The sequence below is a fragment of the Pseudonaja textilis genome, chromosome 15, assembly GCF_049901715.1.
Source record: "Pseudonaja textilis isolate UNSWEBS1 chromosome 15, rPseTex1.2, whole genome shotgun sequence".
In the NCBI taxonomy this organism is placed as follows: Eukaryota; Metazoa; Chordata; class Lepidosauria; order Squamata; family Elapidae; genus Pseudonaja; species Pseudonaja textilis.
This window is the reverse complement of record NC_142004.1, coordinates 2,470,714-2,486,652: the sequence shown is the minus strand read 5'-3', so window position 1 is coordinate 2,486,652 and position 15,939 is coordinate 2,470,714. Positions and strand designations below refer to the sequence as shown.

General features: G+C 47.4%; 1 protein-coding gene across 1 annotated transcript; it reads left to right on the top strand.

Annotated features, from left to right (window-relative positions):
- The first annotated feature begins 96 nt into the window (after positions 1-96).
- On the top strand, positions 97-15,933 carry LOC148124621 (uncharacterized). Its single transcript, XM_087913462.1, has 16 exons — positions 97-1,123; positions 1,585-1,639; positions 1,958-2,096; positions 2,526-2,638; positions 3,222-3,342; positions 4,642-4,800; positions 4,953-5,015; positions 5,737-5,832; positions 6,129-6,203; positions 6,943-7,125; positions 7,730-7,861; positions 8,915-9,141; positions 9,919-10,057; positions 10,189-10,272; positions 11,737-11,933; positions 13,527-15,933. The coding sequence occupies exons 1-16, from the start codon at positions 115-117 to the stop codon at positions 13,747-13,749; spliced, it is 3,015 nt and encodes a 1,004-aa protein (XP_087769588.1). The 5' UTR covers positions 97-114; the 3' UTR covers positions 13,750-15,933.
- The last annotated feature ends 6 nt before the right edge of the window (positions 15,934-15,939 follow it).

The following is a 15,939-nucleotide window of genomic DNA, read 5'->3' as shown; positions in this document are numbered from 1 at the left end:
AGTGGTATCAGCACTTCAGGTGATCATATTTCGTGAGAATGAGTTCTGACAGAGACAGAGGTCCTCAATTTGCTTCCTTCTCCTTGCAGAACCAGTGCAGGTGGGGACAGAGACATGACCTCTTGGGAGATGGACTGCAGAGAGTGGCAGCTGCAGCTCCCTGACTCAAAGGAGGCCCCGAGCGGATCAGAGTCCATTTGCACTGAAGACTTGGCCAATGAGTTCCACAAAGGCCTGGTGAATCTGCTGCTGAGCTCCGATGAAGAGGAGGCACCTTCTGGTCTCGCCTCGGGCCCCAGAGATTTGAGGCCACCCACATCTAATGAGATGGCTGGTCCTTGTCCAACTTTCAGATCTCTCCACCCTGATTCGGATTCTCCCAAATTGGAGTCGACAAGCCAGCGTTGGCCAGCAGAAGCGTCCAAGGAGAAACGGAGCCAAGAATTGGCTCCTCATTCCAGAGAAGGTCCCCTCCAGAGTCTTCCTCAAGATGGAGTCAAGAACGTGGAAGCCCCACGAGAAAAAGGCTCTGTGCTTAGGCAGAACTGTTCTGTCAAGAGCTCCAGTGGGACGGATATAGGAAGGGGAGGCCAGCCATGGAAGAGGAGCCATCACGCCAGACTCCAGAGCGCAAGAGAAGAAGGTGGATTCTCTAGGATTAGTGGATTGGAATTAGAACGAGGAGGGAAAGGACCAGAGCGATCTTCTGAACCGAGGAAGAACATAACTACCGGTAGAAGCGCAAAGCATCAGTTGGTTGTTGGAGATCCTACATCGGCCAGAAAAACCTCATCAAAAATTACGGTCCCACCGAGGAGAGCAAAGGCCAACCATCTTGAGAAGCCCTCAATGGACCAGCCAGGTGGAGAAACCCTTGGAGGATGCTTCAGAAGTCACTGCTTACGTCTTGATGGAGAAGATCCTCACTCCCTCTATCCTCCAAAAGCCAAACTCCTTGGCGGAAAGGAGAGGCTGACGCCACCTGAATTGGGGATGGATCCTGGAGTCATTTATGGCCCAAGGGATGCGGAGAAGACTCCAGCGTTGGCCAGAAGACTGAGGGAGACCTGGGCTGTTGCTTTGAGCGCTGACGTCCGTGGTGAAGTTCCAGAGAGGGGAGAAAGTGAGTTGGGCAGGACAATTTGGCCGCCATTGTTTATCATGCGCATAGAAGAGAATCCCTATAGCTGTCGGTTGGTCTGTGGAATCCTTGGGGCTCGCTGAGTAGTTTTGTTTACAGACATTTCATTACCCAGCCAAGTAACATCATCAACGTGAGTCACTGTGGGGGGGTTTGTTTTGCTCCCTATACAGTGGCTTGCTTTCCTAGGGTTGGTGTGAGTTTTCTCCTTGCTAGTTCATTGGTTCGGATGGCTTTCTGCTTGCTTGTTTGTCCGGTGTGAATCCCTGCTTAACTGACAGTTGGCTTCCGGAGAAGATGCGTTCTGAATCATTTTTGATTTCTCTCTGTGTTTTAGATGGGAGGAGGGTCTTCCCTGCAGTCTTTTTCTCAAAGGCGGTTCTTGGGTTGGGAGCTTTTCTCTTTTCTGGAAATCTGGACTAAATCAGGCCTCTTTCCCCCAGCTGCTGATGGCCCTGATGTGAAGAAGCCCCAGGTGCCAGCAAGAAACCCCTGGAGGTGAGTATCCCAGGGCAAAGGGAAAAGTAGAGACCGCGAAAGCACCTGAGGCCAAAGGGGGAAGCCTTGGAGACGTACTAGCCTGTGTGTGTGTGTGTGTGTGTGTGTGTGTGTGTGTGCATTTCCTCTGAGGCTGGAGTTCCACATACCAGGCATTCAAACCTTAGTTGACTTCCTCCTTCGTTCTAGGTTGGCTCCTTTCCTTGATGAGTTTCCATCCGTTGCTTCTTGTCCTGCCTCTTCAGGTGCTTTGTCGGTCTTAACAGAGACAACGTCATCACGCCCTACTGATCTGATGCTTTTATTTTTATTTTTTAGGTCCTCGAGTTCCAGCGTCTTTGGTGTAGATGAAGAGGCGTTTGCACAGCTGGCCAGTCCAAAAAGGACTTCTAGCCACTTCAGGAGGTGGGCTCCCAACTGGAAGGAAGCCACAGCAGGAAACTACAACCTAAACCAGGTCTATTCAGGACATGCTGGTAGTGGGAGGAAGGGGGTACCTCGAGAATCACAGAGGTAGACTCAACATGAAGCTAACTACTACTACTACTACTACTACTACTACTACTACTACTACTACTACTATTCTTCTTCTTCTTCTTCTTCTTCTTCTTCTTCTTCTTCTTCTTCTTCTTCTTCTTCTTCTTCTTCTTCTTCTTCTTCTTCTTCTTCTCCTTCTTCTTCTCCTTCTCCTTTCTTCTTCTCCTTCTCCTACTCAAACAACCCACTCCTCCTCCTCCTCCTCCTCCTCCTCCTCCTCCTCCTTTCTTCTTCTCCTTCTCCTTCTTCTACTCAAACAACCCACTCCAACTCCTCCTCCTCCTCCTCCTCCTCCTCTTCCTCCTCCTCCTCCTCCTCCTCCTCCTCCTCCTCTTCTTTCTCCTCCCAGCATGTGGCTCTGGAGCTGGAAAATTTTCAGGAAGCCCCACAGGAGCGCCAGGAGCTGGCGAGGAGACTGGAATTGCAAATGGAAGAACACCAGGATAAAGTGGAGAAGACCAGGTATCATTCAGCCGATATTTATTAGAAGTATGGAAAATGAAGAGGGCAACCCTGAGGCAGATGTTTGGCACCCATTGCCAGAGAGACAAGGTAGTAAACATGGCTTAAGGACCCCGAGTGTTGTGGCGGGCAGCAAGCTGACCCTGTAAATTCCTTAGTGAGAGCTGTAAATCACTGTGAAGCAGTATATAAGTCTAAGTGTTATGCTATAAAGGAGAGTAAAAGTTACAAAGAATGGTTGCGGGAATTGGGTATGTCTGGTTTAGAGAAAACAAGGATTAAGGAAGATGCGATAGCAGTCTTCCAACATTTGAGGGGCATCTTATTTTCCAAAGCACCACAAGGCAGGACAAGAAAGCAAAGCGTGGAAACTAATCAAGGAGAGAAGCAACCTAGAACGACGGAGGAATTTCCTGACAGTCAGAACAATTAACCGGAGGAACAACTTGCCTCCAGAAAGCTTTTAAGGAGAGATTTGTCCAAAGTGATATAGGGTCTCCTGCTTGAGCAGGGGTTGGACTAGAAGACCTCCAAGGTCCCTTCCAACCCTGTTATTCTGTTACGTCCTTCTTCCCTCCTGCAGGGCTGATCTGGTGCTGCTGGAATATAAGCGGGAGATGTACCTGAAGGAAGTCGTGGAACTGGAGGAAGAGCTCAGCTCGCTCCGGCGACAGGGCAGGAAGTACGGAGCCCTGCAGGTGGAGGTGAGGAAAGATGCACACCTGGGAGGGGGCTTTTCTCTCTTCCCTTCAGCCAGGGATGCCCCCCCCCCCGGATCTTTAATAGGGGAACATCCGCTGGCTTCAGGGGTCCCCAAGTCCCATTTTTTCAGTCCTTAAAAAAACTTTTCCCCAGATCACTCAATAGACGTCAAAAGTCTCTACATATCTAAACCACTGAGGTGAGACTCCCAAATTAGTCAAAGGGGAGAGGAAATTTATGTTCTATTTTGTATGTAAAAGCTTGTGTTAATCTGTGGAAAGAATATGCGATGGAATTGCAAATCTGACAGTTGAAAGAATTAAAAGGTGTAATAAGTATGAAGATATGGGAATTACTAGTGATTCAAACGAGAAAAGAGTGCCACGGAAAAGGTCACGCTTAAGAGAAACGTTAATGTTTAAGAAATATTTGAAATAAATTGAAATGAGCTGAGAACATGTTTAGAATGAAAGTAATATTAGTGAACAGGATTAATTTGTTTGTTCCTTTTCTTATGTAAAACTTGGAATGGAGAGGTAATAATAGAATTAAGTTAAAAATGGATAAGATAGGAAGTCGAATGTAGAAAATGAATAGATAATTATTGTCATATTTGCATGTAAAAGTGGTGACCTGGAATTATGTTGTACACTGAAAAGAGCTTTTTTTCCCCTTTGTTTTGGAAAAATTGATTAAAACTCGGTTGTTGTTTTTTTAAGAGTAGACATCCAAAGTGACAGACAGACAGATTAACAGAGTTGGAAGGGACCTCGTAAGTCATCTATTCCAACCCCCTGCCCAAAAAGACCCTGCACGATTTCTGACAAATAGCAGTCCAGTCTCTTCTTGAAAGCCTCCAGGGATGAAGCTCCCACAACCTCCGAAGACAAGCTGTCTCACTGAATATAGAATAACAGATTGGAAGGGACCTTGGAGAACATCTAGTCCAACCCTGCACCCTGCCCAAGCAGGAAACCCTACACCATTTCTGACAGATGGCAGCCCAGTCTCTTCTTGAAAGCCTCCGGGGATGAAACTCCCACAACTTCTGGAGGCAAAGCCGTTCCACGGGTTGATTGTTCTTAAAATTCCTCATTTCCAAGTTGGCTCACCCGTGGGGTTTCCACCCCGTTCCTTCTTGCCCGGCCTTCAGCTTCCATCTCTGGATCCAGTAACCTCAGGAGTTCCCTGAGGTTTTCCAGATGTGGGAATGAACCTGACTGACAACAGGAGGGGCTGGCATGGTTTGCAAGGTGGGATCTCAGATCTAGGAGCAGGACTGAGGATTTGGTTTTTTGCAGGCTCTGTTGTCCCAAAAGGATCTGGAAATAGCCAGGATGCACGAGAACCTCTCAGGCTTGGAGGTGGAAAAGGAAGCCCTGGAAGGCATTGTCCAGAGCCTGAAAAAGGAACATCAACAACAGCTGAAGAAGGTTCAACAGGAGGCATTTCAGGAAAAGGTTATCTTTATTCTTCCTTAGTGGGTTTTCTCAAGCGGGGGGTTGGACTAGAAGACCTCCAAGGTTCCTTTCCACTCCATTATTCTATGTTCTGTGCCCATCCACGAATGGGTAAAGTCATATATATTTTTTTCCTCCTGTCTTCTTGCAAGGAGAAAGAGCTCTGCAAGCTAAGAGAAGAGATGAAGCTACAAGAGAACCGGGCTTTACAAGAGGTATCCATCCACCTGGCATCTTGAAGGCTCTGGGAATTGTGAGAGATTGTGGAGAGGCGGGGAAAGGAATGGAACCCACAGAAGAGATGGGCCACCCAGAGGCAAAAGGAGAGGTTGTTGTCAGCTTGTCTCCTAAAGATTGGTCAAGGCTGTTTTAATTGTTTTAATTAAAGCCTTTAGTAAGGCCACACCTAGAATCCCGCATCCAGTTTTGGTCACCACACTATAAAAAGGATGTTGAGACTCTAGAAAGAGGGCAGAGAAGAGCAACCAGGATGATGAGGGGACTGGAGGCTAAAACCTGCAATGAACGGTTGCAGGAACTGGGCCTGGCTAGTCTAGGGAAGAGAAGGACCAGGGGAGACAGGAGAGCAGCCTTCCAATATTTGAGGGGCTGCCACAGAGAGGAGGAGGGGGTGGAGCTATTTTCCAAGGCACCTGAAGGCCAGACGAGGAACAATGGATGGAAACTGACCAAGGAGAGATTCAACCTGGAAATAAGGAGACGTTTTCTGACAGTGAGAACCATCAACTGATGGAACAGAAGTCGCCTTCAGAAGTTGTGGGAGTATCATCCCTGGAGGCTTTCAAGAAGAGTCTGGACTGCCATCTGTCAGAAATGGTGTAGGGACACCTGCTAGGGTTGGGGTTGGACTAGATGACCTACAAGGTCCCTTCCGACTCTGTGAATCTATTAATTGTTTCTTGTTCTGTTTCTCAGTGTGTGGAGAGCTCGGAAGTGGCTAAAGCCAGCGCTCTTCAGGAACAAGCTGTCACTTTCCAGAAGGAAATTGAAGATCTACAAAAAATCCTAAAGGTAATTACAGGGAGTTCTTGAGTTATGTCCACAGCAGTGCCCAACGTTTCCGTTGCTAAGTGAGACAGCTGTTGAGAAACTTTTGCCGCATTTTTACAGCCTTACTTGCTGCGGTTGTTGAGCGAATCAATGCAGCGGTTCAATTAGTCACCTGAACCTGAACCCCCTCAGCAAAGCAGGTTGGGTAGGTGGGTGAATGTAGCAATTGGCTTTCCTTAACCTGGGTTGAGTGTGTTGTGTAAATCCAGACAGGATAGTATTTTTTTTCCTCTCTCTTTCTCTCCTTTCCATCCCAGGAGCGAGAGGCAGAAGTCATCCAGCTGCAGGAAGCCATGCAGAAGCAGGCAGCGGCCCTGAAGGCCAACGAGGTGGTAGGTTGGATCGCAGGCCGTGTTTCCGGCTTTCTTCCTCGTTAGCATCTTGGTCCCAGAATCGTGGCATGAGACGGAGTTTGGAGATCGTTCAGTTCAATCCCTGTCTCTGCAGGAATCCGCTATCTTTGAATGGGAATGGAGCTGGAAGGGACCTCAAAGGTCTTCTAGTCCAGCCCCTTGCTCAAGCAGGAGACTATATTATTTCAGACAGGTGGCTGTCCACTCTCTTCTTAAACACCTCCAGTGACCTGCAAAACAATAAACAACAAACAAACAAACAACAAACAAATAAACAAGAAACAAACAGCAAACAATAAACAACAAACAACAAACAATAACCAGCCAACAAACAACAAATAACAAACAACAACAAATAACAAACAAATAAACAACAAACAACAAACAACCAAATAAACCAAACAACAAACAACAAACAATAAACAACAATCAACAACAATCAACAAAAACCAACAAACAAGAAATGTGTGTGTATGATTATAGTGTGATATATAATATGCAATTATTATTATTAATTATTATTATTAATAATAATAATTATTATTATTATAATAATAATAATTACTATTCCTCTGCTCCAGTTGTCAGTCACCCCTGGAAGTGCTGATGTTTTTCATGGTGGCTGGGAAAGTCACCAAGGCTGCACAACTCTTTCAGTCCCTCCTGGGCCCCAACCTTACGCTGTTCATTTGTTGGTCCCATTGTGTGTCCGTCTCAGGCGCAGGACGCGCTGCACCAGGAGCAGAAGAAATGGGAAGCGAAGGCCCAGGCAGCCCTCCAGAGGCAACGAGAGGTCCTGGGGGAGCAGGACCGTAGGAGGCAGGCAGATCTCCAGAGAGCCCTGGAGAAGGAAAGGAAACTCAACCGTGCTTTACGGAATGAAGCAGGTGACCTCCGTCAGGTGAGCATCTCTCGGCTGAGCCGGGTCACCAGGTTGGTGGGTGGCATCAGGTACCAAGTGTCTTTGGATCAGGAAGATTAGCCCTGCAGAGCAACCAGGAGGATGAGGGGACTGGAGGCTAAAACATATGAAGAACGGTTGCAGGAACTGGGCCTGGCTAGTCTAGGGAAGAGAAGGACCAGGGGAGACAGGAGAGCAGCCTTCCAATATTTGAGGGACTGTCACAGGACTGACCTGACAAACAAAGATGATGCACGCTTTGCTTCCAGCAAGGTTCTGTGTGCAGCCGCCCTTTTTATCCTGTTTTCCCAGTGCAGCTAATGAAGGGAATCAGGGCCTCCTTCTCCCCCGTAAACCACATTGCTCCCTTCTCTGTTCCTCCCTGCGTGCCCTAGGGTGCAGAGAGGGTGGGCCTGGGTCTTCCTCTGAATGCCCAGCGGGACGGTGAGAGGAAGTCTACAGTCATGGTTGCCTGTATTTGGTAGAGAACCAGGGATCTCCCCCCTCCCTCCCTTGGCTCCTTGGGGTACTCAACCAAAGAACCCATGGGATAGATAGCAAGGCAGGAGTGAGAACAGCCCATCGGGGGCATTTTGTATTTCAGAAGATCGAGGGCTTGGAGAACCAGGCCCGTTTGTTGGAAGAGGAGAAACGAGCCAACCTGGAAGAACTCCAGGTTGGGCTGCAGAAGGAAAAGGATGAAGCTCTTCAGAGGCTGCGAGAGGAGCTGGAGCAGGTGAGACAACAACCCCCCCCCCCCCCGCATACAGGAAGAATTTCAAGACCGTTGAGCCAGCAAAGATATTTCTGCAGTCATTTGGCTAGCATGACGTCACGGAGCGCTGTACCGTCCCACTGAAGTGGTACCTATTTATCTATTCGCGTCTGCATACTTTCGAACTGCTAGGTGGGCAGGAGCTGAGCTGAGGACGGGGGCTCACCCAGTCACGTGGCGCTTGGGTCTCAAACCTTTCTAGCTGACCAATTGTTGTGGTTAGCCGGCAGCAGGTGCAGACGGCTGAGGAGAGCGAGGACTCAGACGAGGGGTCAGGACCATCAGGGAATGGACTGCTGCCTTCAGAGATTGTGGGGGCTGGCAGCAGCGATGAGGAGGTTCCCGAGGAGCCTGTGGCAAGTGCGCGCATGCGCAGGGTTGCTCATAGGAAAGAGCAGTTGCAGCAGCAGAGGCGACTTGGGAGTAAGGCTGCAAGGTAATGGCCCCTCCTTCAAAAAGATAAAAGCCAGCTGTGAATCGGACGTTCTTTGCAGGAAGCAAAGACGTTTTGAAACTCAGCCTCGTGGACGTTGCAGTATCTTAGTTGGTATTTGAAGACTCTTGTATTGTAAAATATCTCCAGGTAAACTTATCTGTTATTCTTGGCAGCCTCGCACAGTTTTGGCGAGGCTCGTGCTTATCAAAGTTAACTAGTTTGCAGCAGCCTTTTAACTGGGGATTTGCAAGAATCATTAAAAGGTTTCTGTTCCCTTTGGTTCGTGTTTGTTTTATTGGAAAAGGGCTTGGGTCGGAACACCAATACGATGTAGCCAATAAAACCGGATCTACCTGCCTCAGAGTTCTGCTTTCTATGGGTGCATTAATTGGATTGCTGACCCCCCTCCTCCTTCCCCACCCCTATTTGAATGGCAAGGTGAAGAGCCCATCAGGTAACTCGACCCCAAGCCAGGTAGGGCTTTAAAGGTGACAACCAGCCTCGCCTCTGTCGCAGCAGTGAGAAACCCGTCTGCTGAGCCTCTCTGATTCAGGTCTTGTGTGTTTTTTCTCCCCCAGGAAAGGATGCAAGAAAGAGAAGAAATGAGGACGAAGCTGCAACAGATGGAAGAAGGTGAAGAACATCTACAAGCAGAATGCAGCCGGATGTCCCTCCGGGAGCAGGAAGCTCAGGCCCAGGCTGACCAGATGGATCATTTTTGGGCCACTCAGGTTGCCATAGCATGTCAGCAGCTCCAGGAGGTCCTTCCTGAGAAGGCAGCCCTGCGGCCTCACCTGCTGTGCAGGTAGAAGAGCGGAGTTTTCCTTTTCTGGGGTGTTTTAAGAGTGCAGCCAATTTTCTAGAGACGTACTTCTTAATAGGGGATTCCAGGAATAGCAATAGCGCTTAGACTTATTGACCACTTGACAGTGTTTTTACAGCCCTCTAAGCTGTTTACAGAGTCAGCCACTTGCCCCCCAGCAATCTGAGAAGGAAGGGAGGGAGGGAGGGAGGGAGGGAGGAGAAAATAGGATGAATGGGTAGGGAGGGAGGAAGGAAGGAAAGGAAGGAAGGAAGGAAGGAAGGAAGGAAGGAAGGAAGGAAGGAAGGAAGGAAGGAAGGAAGGAGAAAATAGGATGAATGGGAGGGAGAGAGGGGAAGGAAGGGAAGGAAGGAAGGAAGGAAGGAAGGAAGGAAGGAAGGAAGGAAGGAAGGAAGGAAGGAAGGAAGGAAGGAAGGAAGGAAGGAAGGAGAAAATAGGATGAATGGAAGGGAGAGAAGGGAAGGGAAGGAAGGAAGGAAGGAAGGAAGGAAGGAAGGAGAAAATAGGATGAATGGGAGGGAGGGAGGATGGAAGGGTTGGTATAAGTACTCCTGCTTAAGGTCTAGCATAATGCAAAATTCAAGTAACAAATCAAATACAGATAGTCCTCTATTTATAACCACAACTGAGCCCAAAATTTCCATCTAAGCAAGATAGTCATTAAGTGGGACCGCCCGCAGATACCCTAAAATGCTGTCACAATGCCCCGTAATTGCACAAAAGGCGAGCTCCACCGCCGTGTGTTTCCTTCTTTCCCAGAGGTGTCCTTCCTCTCTCTTCCGGCGCTGCCCTCCAGGCCCTGCGAGAGGTGAAGGAAGAAATTCAGAGTTACATCCAGGATCTCAACCACGAGCTTGAGCGGCGAAGGCAGCGTATTTCCCAGATCCAGAGAGAGAAGGTGAGCGGGAGGCAGCTGCTGGTCTGGTCTGTCATGAGGAGGTTAGCGGAGTTACTCCGGAGTGCTTCCTTTTCTGATCCGTTCTCGACTTTCCCAAGTCGTGTAATCGCTTGAATTTTCCCGTGCTTCAGGAGGTGGAGTTGAGGCAGCAGGAAGAGCAGCTTCACCTGGAAAGTCGGTCTGTTCTGGAAGCCCTGAAAGAGCGGCTGGTTCAGGTGAGTCGACTCCTTAAGCCCAGGTAGTTGGAGCCGTGGGATACCTTCGCTTTTGGGATTTGCTTGGATGCATTGGTGCTGTGATGACCCAGGTGGGATACAAAATAAACACAGTCCCCAAAAAAACAGGTGAAGCCCCTTTTATTGCTTCATTTTGCTTCCAGGCTCCAAATATCCTTCCCACACAAACTGTTACAAGAAGGGAAAAAAATGCTGTTTAAATTATAAAGAGTAAAAAAACAACACAAATCAGGCAAGATAAGGGCTTGAAGACGTCCCACAGATATCAGAACACACACTGGGAAGGACGCCAAACTCAGAGAGGAACAATAAACTAGAGCTATTTCCACGCTTTGTTTCCAGCACTGGCCCGTATGCATGTCTGTCCTCTTATTCAGTTGTCACAGCTGCAGCCCATGAAGAGATCAAAGCCCCTCTTCTCCCGAGTAGACCATGTCTTTCCCTTATCCTCTCCTCCCTGCGTGCCCTAGGATGGAGAGGGGATGGGCCTGGGTCCTCCTCTGGCTGCCCAGCCGGCCTCTGCCCTTCCCCAGCCTCCTCCACAACCTCCGGAGCCACAACTCCACTCCCTGTCAGCTGTTCCTCCTCTCCCTCAGTCTCCACCAGGGGCACAACAGGTGGTTTTGGAGGCGAGGATAGTTATACCTTGTTGCACACAAGTACGTGGTAAAAGCCTTTAAGGTAACTCCGGGCAACTTTAGACACTCAGCCCTACGATTTTCTTCCCAAAAAAGATGGAAATTCCCATTGGAAAACAATGCTGCCAAGTATCTGTGGAGTTTTTCAGACGTCCAGGTCATGGTTGACCCAAAAGGTGATTTATTTTTCAAGAGGTAACAGGACTTTCTGTTTTTTTCTTTGAAGATGTTTCACTTCTTATCCGAGCAGCTTCTTCAGCTCTGACTGGATGATGAGGAAGGGAAGGATTGATACTCCTTACAGACAGCTGGTCATTTGCATCCTTTTAGAGAGGTGTTGAGGCCCCTTGGATGTTTCTCCGTGTCCTCGGGGTCACCTGAGTGGTGCAAAAGGGGGTGGAGCCTTCTTGGAACTGCTGAAAAGTCTGTTTTGTAGACTGGAGATAGATGATGTCGAGTCCCTCCCCCTCTGTTGAGGGAGGGCTGTTCAATTTGGACTTTGATGGCCTCTTTGACCCTGAAGACACAGATAAATCTCCAAGTGGCCTCAACGACTCCGTAAAAAAAGGATGCAAATGACCAACTGTCTGCAAGGAGCACGAATCCTTCCGTTCCCCACTATTCGGTCAGAATAGTGAAGAAGCTTCTTGGATGAGAAGCAAAACCTCTTCAAATAAAAACCAGAAAGTCCAATTGCCTCTTGGGGGATAAAAGGCACCTTTGGGGACAATGCAGCCAAACAGGTTAAAAATAAAAATAAAAAAAGGTAAAGGAGTCCCTGCAAATTCTATACTCTTCCCTGTAGGAACACATGAGCGACATCGTTGCCCTGCAGCGCAGCTGGTTGAAGGACGGACAGGTGAAAGACACGCCTGGGTGGGTTCCATCGCCAGAGGAGAGAGTTGGTAAGCTGCATGCTGCCCAGAAGAATGTGGCTTGTGAGAAAGACGATGCAGATCACGCGCCCATCCACCAACCAAAGGGGCGTCTTGAGCGAGATGGGTGAGTGTTGCAAGAGAGGACCCAACTTGGTTGCCCCCAACTCGACGTCCTCCACCTGGGTTGGATTCCAACTGTTAAAAAATGTCCGTGATCCAGATGTTGAGAGCTGGAAGGGGAGGGGCGCTAGATCAGACTTGGGTTGGCCTTTATGGGAATCGTAGTCCAACATTTGCGACGGGTACATAAATGAATGAACTTTTGGCTGGTTCTTGTAAATGCTCCTACATGGACGTGTCCTTCAAGAAAAATGAATAAAACCAGGATAATTAAAACCACAGGGAGAAGAAAGTCAGTCATAAATAACTCAGATTCATTCCACGGAGAAGGAAGATTTCCCCTTATTCGAATTTCTAGATTTTTTTTTGTACAGCTTTCCCACCAAATGTTATCAGAGTTTCAGGCAGGCCCTTGTAATATACTATGGTGGGCTTCATTTATTTCCTAAGTGAAGTTATGAAAACACAGGTGCCTCAGGAATCTTGGATTACTCTCAGTAGCAAAATCCAAAGGGTGATAATGTCAGATGGTGCTCCCTTCAAAATCCAAGAAAGACACCCTTAGACTCCATTGTTATAGAGAAAAGGACTTTTACTGGAAATCAAGTGGTAGCATCAAAAGGATTCTAGATCTGAAAATTTACGCACAGAAATCACATATACGAAGTGATAGCAACGTTCCCACCCACAATAGCTCAAATAGTTCCTCCAATTGAAGATGTATGTAGTGTCACGTGGGGCTTCTTCAGGTGGTGATGCAGACATCTGGCCGTTGACCTTGGCCTGGTTTGATAAAGAGCTGCAGTTGCGCAGTAAGCAAGCAAGGAAGCATAAACAATACAGTTTTCCCCAAGTTAGACAGTTCGTTCTCTAAAGCCTTCCCAGCACACTTCCCACCCCACAAAGGCCAGTTGATTCACCCTCCCCCTGTTACTATGGCAGCTGAAAAGATAAGCAGCACAAAGGAGTCTTGAAGGCTGACAGATAAATACTTTTTCACGGATCTGTAAGTGTGTGCCCCGAATGTCACCGCTTTCCACAGTTGTGTGATCAACAATGCAATTTTGGACTGGATGTGGCAGTAGCTCTCTAGATGCAATACCAACCTTTGGGATTTATTTTATGAATGGCTAGAAAGAAGAGTAAGAAATTGAAGTATATTGTAATAGTAATGATGCATTATAATTGATTATTTTTGAATCAGATATAATATGAATATAGTCTAGTAAGAGTTGAGAATTGCTCTTACAGATAGCCTGGAATTGAAATGAAGACTTTAATGATAATATAATAATGATGATACAATATGATATAGAATGTTGATTAGAATATAATACGAATGTAAACTTAAGAGGAAAGGTTTATAAATACTGCGCACACGACATATGTACCAAACTGACACACTGTATAATTGAAAGAAGGTTTTATTTGTTGTTTAGTTTGTTATTAAAAAGAAAGAAAGATGTAATACCAACCTTCTGCACGTAGCTTTAGGCCCCGTTGCTTTTCATCTCCTACTCACAAGTTTTCTGAGTTTTCTGAGTTTCTGGTTAAACTTCCCACTTTGAATGCTCACAACTGTTTGTCTCCCTTCCAGATGTTTATCCAGCCATCCCTGCAAGAATCTGGCACTTTCTGCATCACGAGGAAGACATTTCTCCATGGTAAACGCTCGGAGAGGTTCCCCGGTGGGGAGGGAGGAATTACAAGGTCTCCCCTATTGCCAACATCCAGATGGTTTACTTTGCAAACGCCAGAATGGTTGGCAAAGGATGGGACAGACCCATTACCAGTTGCCAGAAGAACCTCCAAGACCATGATTTGCCAACTCTGAGAGAGGCCAACTCTTTGCTTCGGAAAAGAGAACAGAACAAAACAATCAGAGAATCGGGACCGTTGTGGAATTGTGGGAATCACATCTCCGTGGGCAGGAAAAGTGAATGAGCCATCTTTTTTGGGGGGGGGGCACCTTTAGAGGCAAAGATGGAGAGACCCTCGTTTCTGTCGAGGTAGTTCTCAACTTATAATCACAATTGGAAACGAGGTTCCTGTTGCTAAGCCAGCTGCTTAAGAGAGTCACGCCCGATTTTGCGATCTTTTTGTCACAGCTGGCACACCCCCCCACACACACACACACCTGACCCATCACAAGACCCACCATTGACACACCCACTGAAAATGCTACCTAGCCAGGTAACAAAACGTTCGTAAACCAACCCACAAGCTTGGAGAACGAACCTCTGTCCTCTCACATCATCTTCATGATCACATGCTCCAAATCCAGGGGTTTGATATGTATGGATAAGTTACAGCATCCGGCATCCCTGGGTTGGAGAATTCTGGGAGATTTATTATAGAATGGAATGGAATGGAATGGAATAGAACAGAAGAAAACAGAACAAAGAGGAGAGGAGAGGAGAGATATTGGAAGGAATGGAATGGAACGGAGTGAATGGAGTGAAACTATTTACAGACTCCTCACATCCCCGACATAAACAATTTCAACTCCTTCCCTCAAAATGATGTTATAGAGTCCTGCACACCAGAACAACGACACAAGGACGTTTTTTTCCCAAACGCCATCACTCTGCTAAGCAAATAATTCCCTCAACACTGTCCAACTACTTACTAAGTCTGCATTACTATTAGTATTAATCTTCTTATCATTCCTATCACCCAACTCCTCCCATTTGTGACTGTATGACTAACCTTGCTGCTTGTATCCTTATAATTTATACGGACTGTTTCCTAGTATGATTTGATTGCTTCTTGTACCTTATGACAGTTATTAAGCATTGCACCTTATGATTCTTGACGAAGGTATCTTTTCTTTTATGGACACTGAGAGCATTTGCACCAAGAAAAATTCCTTGTGTGTCTAATTACACTTGGCCAATAAATCATCCATCCATCCATCCATCCATCCATCCATTCACCCATCCATCCATCCATTCATTCATTCATTCATTCATTCATATTCTTCCTTTATTATTATTGTTTTTATAAATAACTCCGGGTGGCAAACACGCACTTAATACCCCTTCCTCCTATTTTCCCCACAGCCACAACCACCACAACCCCACATAAGGTGAGTTGAGCTGAAAGAGAAGGACTGGCCCAAAGTCAGTCAGCTGGTTTTCAGAAAGTTGACATTCACACGACTTGGTAACAAAAAAACAACAACAACAAAAACAAAACAACCCCAGGCAGAGGTGGGAGATATTGGTGCTGCCTAAGGCGCCAGGCTGGGTTCCAAGAGACCAACCAACCAGCGGGGAAGCCAGGAATGAAGGGGTTAACCCAAAGGGGAGGAGGAAGAGGAGATATTCTCGGCTGAGCAAAAGGAAAACTCTGGAGCCTGGATTGCCTTTGGCCAGACCATCAACCGATCCATCAGACTAGAGCTGGAAGGGACCTCAAAGGTCTTCTAGTCCAGCCCTCTGCTCAAGCAGGAGACTGTATTATTTCAGACAGGTGGCTGTCCAGTCTCTTCTTAAGCACCTCCGGTGACCGGCAACTTCCGGAGGCAACTTCTGTTCGCCCGGTTAATTGTCCTCCCTGCGAGGAAGTTTCTCCCGAATTCCTGGTTGCTTCTCTCTTGGGTTAGTTCCCATCCGTTGTTTCTTCTTCTGCCTTCTGGTGCTTTGGAGAATAAATTGACACACACACACACCTCTTCTTCGGGGCAGCCCCTCAAATACTGGAGAGGCTTCCACAAAGAGTTTCCCAAATCCTCCTAGAGATAAGAGCGGGCATAGATTCCTACTCTCCCGGTTACCCCTTGCCTCACTGATGCAGGGGAGGGTGAAGTGCTGCCTAATTCCTAGGGGGCTTCATCGAATGGACTCATTGTACCCAACAATGTGGAGTCACAACGGTCAGTTCTTCGGCTGGTGGGGTTGGCCTTGCACGGCATCCAGTTCCGCCCAAGAACCTAACATGGGATCTATCCACATAGTATATGTCTGTATATTATGGGGGCACGTAGGTATATGGTATATATCTATCGG

Excerpts from the sequence above, each read along its gene's own strand:
- LOC148124621 (XM_087913462.1), top strand. The coding sequence starts at position 115 with ATGACCTCTTGGGAGATGGACTGCAGAGAGTGGCAGCTGCAGCTCCCT. Across the intron at positions 3,343-4,641 it reads ACGGAGCCCTGCAGGTGGAG|GCTCTGTTGTCCCAAAAGGA; the intron begins GTGAGGAAAGAT and ends GGTTTTTTGCAG. Across the intron at positions 5,016-5,736 it reads AGAACCGGGCTTTACAAGAG|TGTGTGGAGAGCTCGGAAGT; the intron begins GTATCCATCCAC and ends TCTGTTTCTCAG.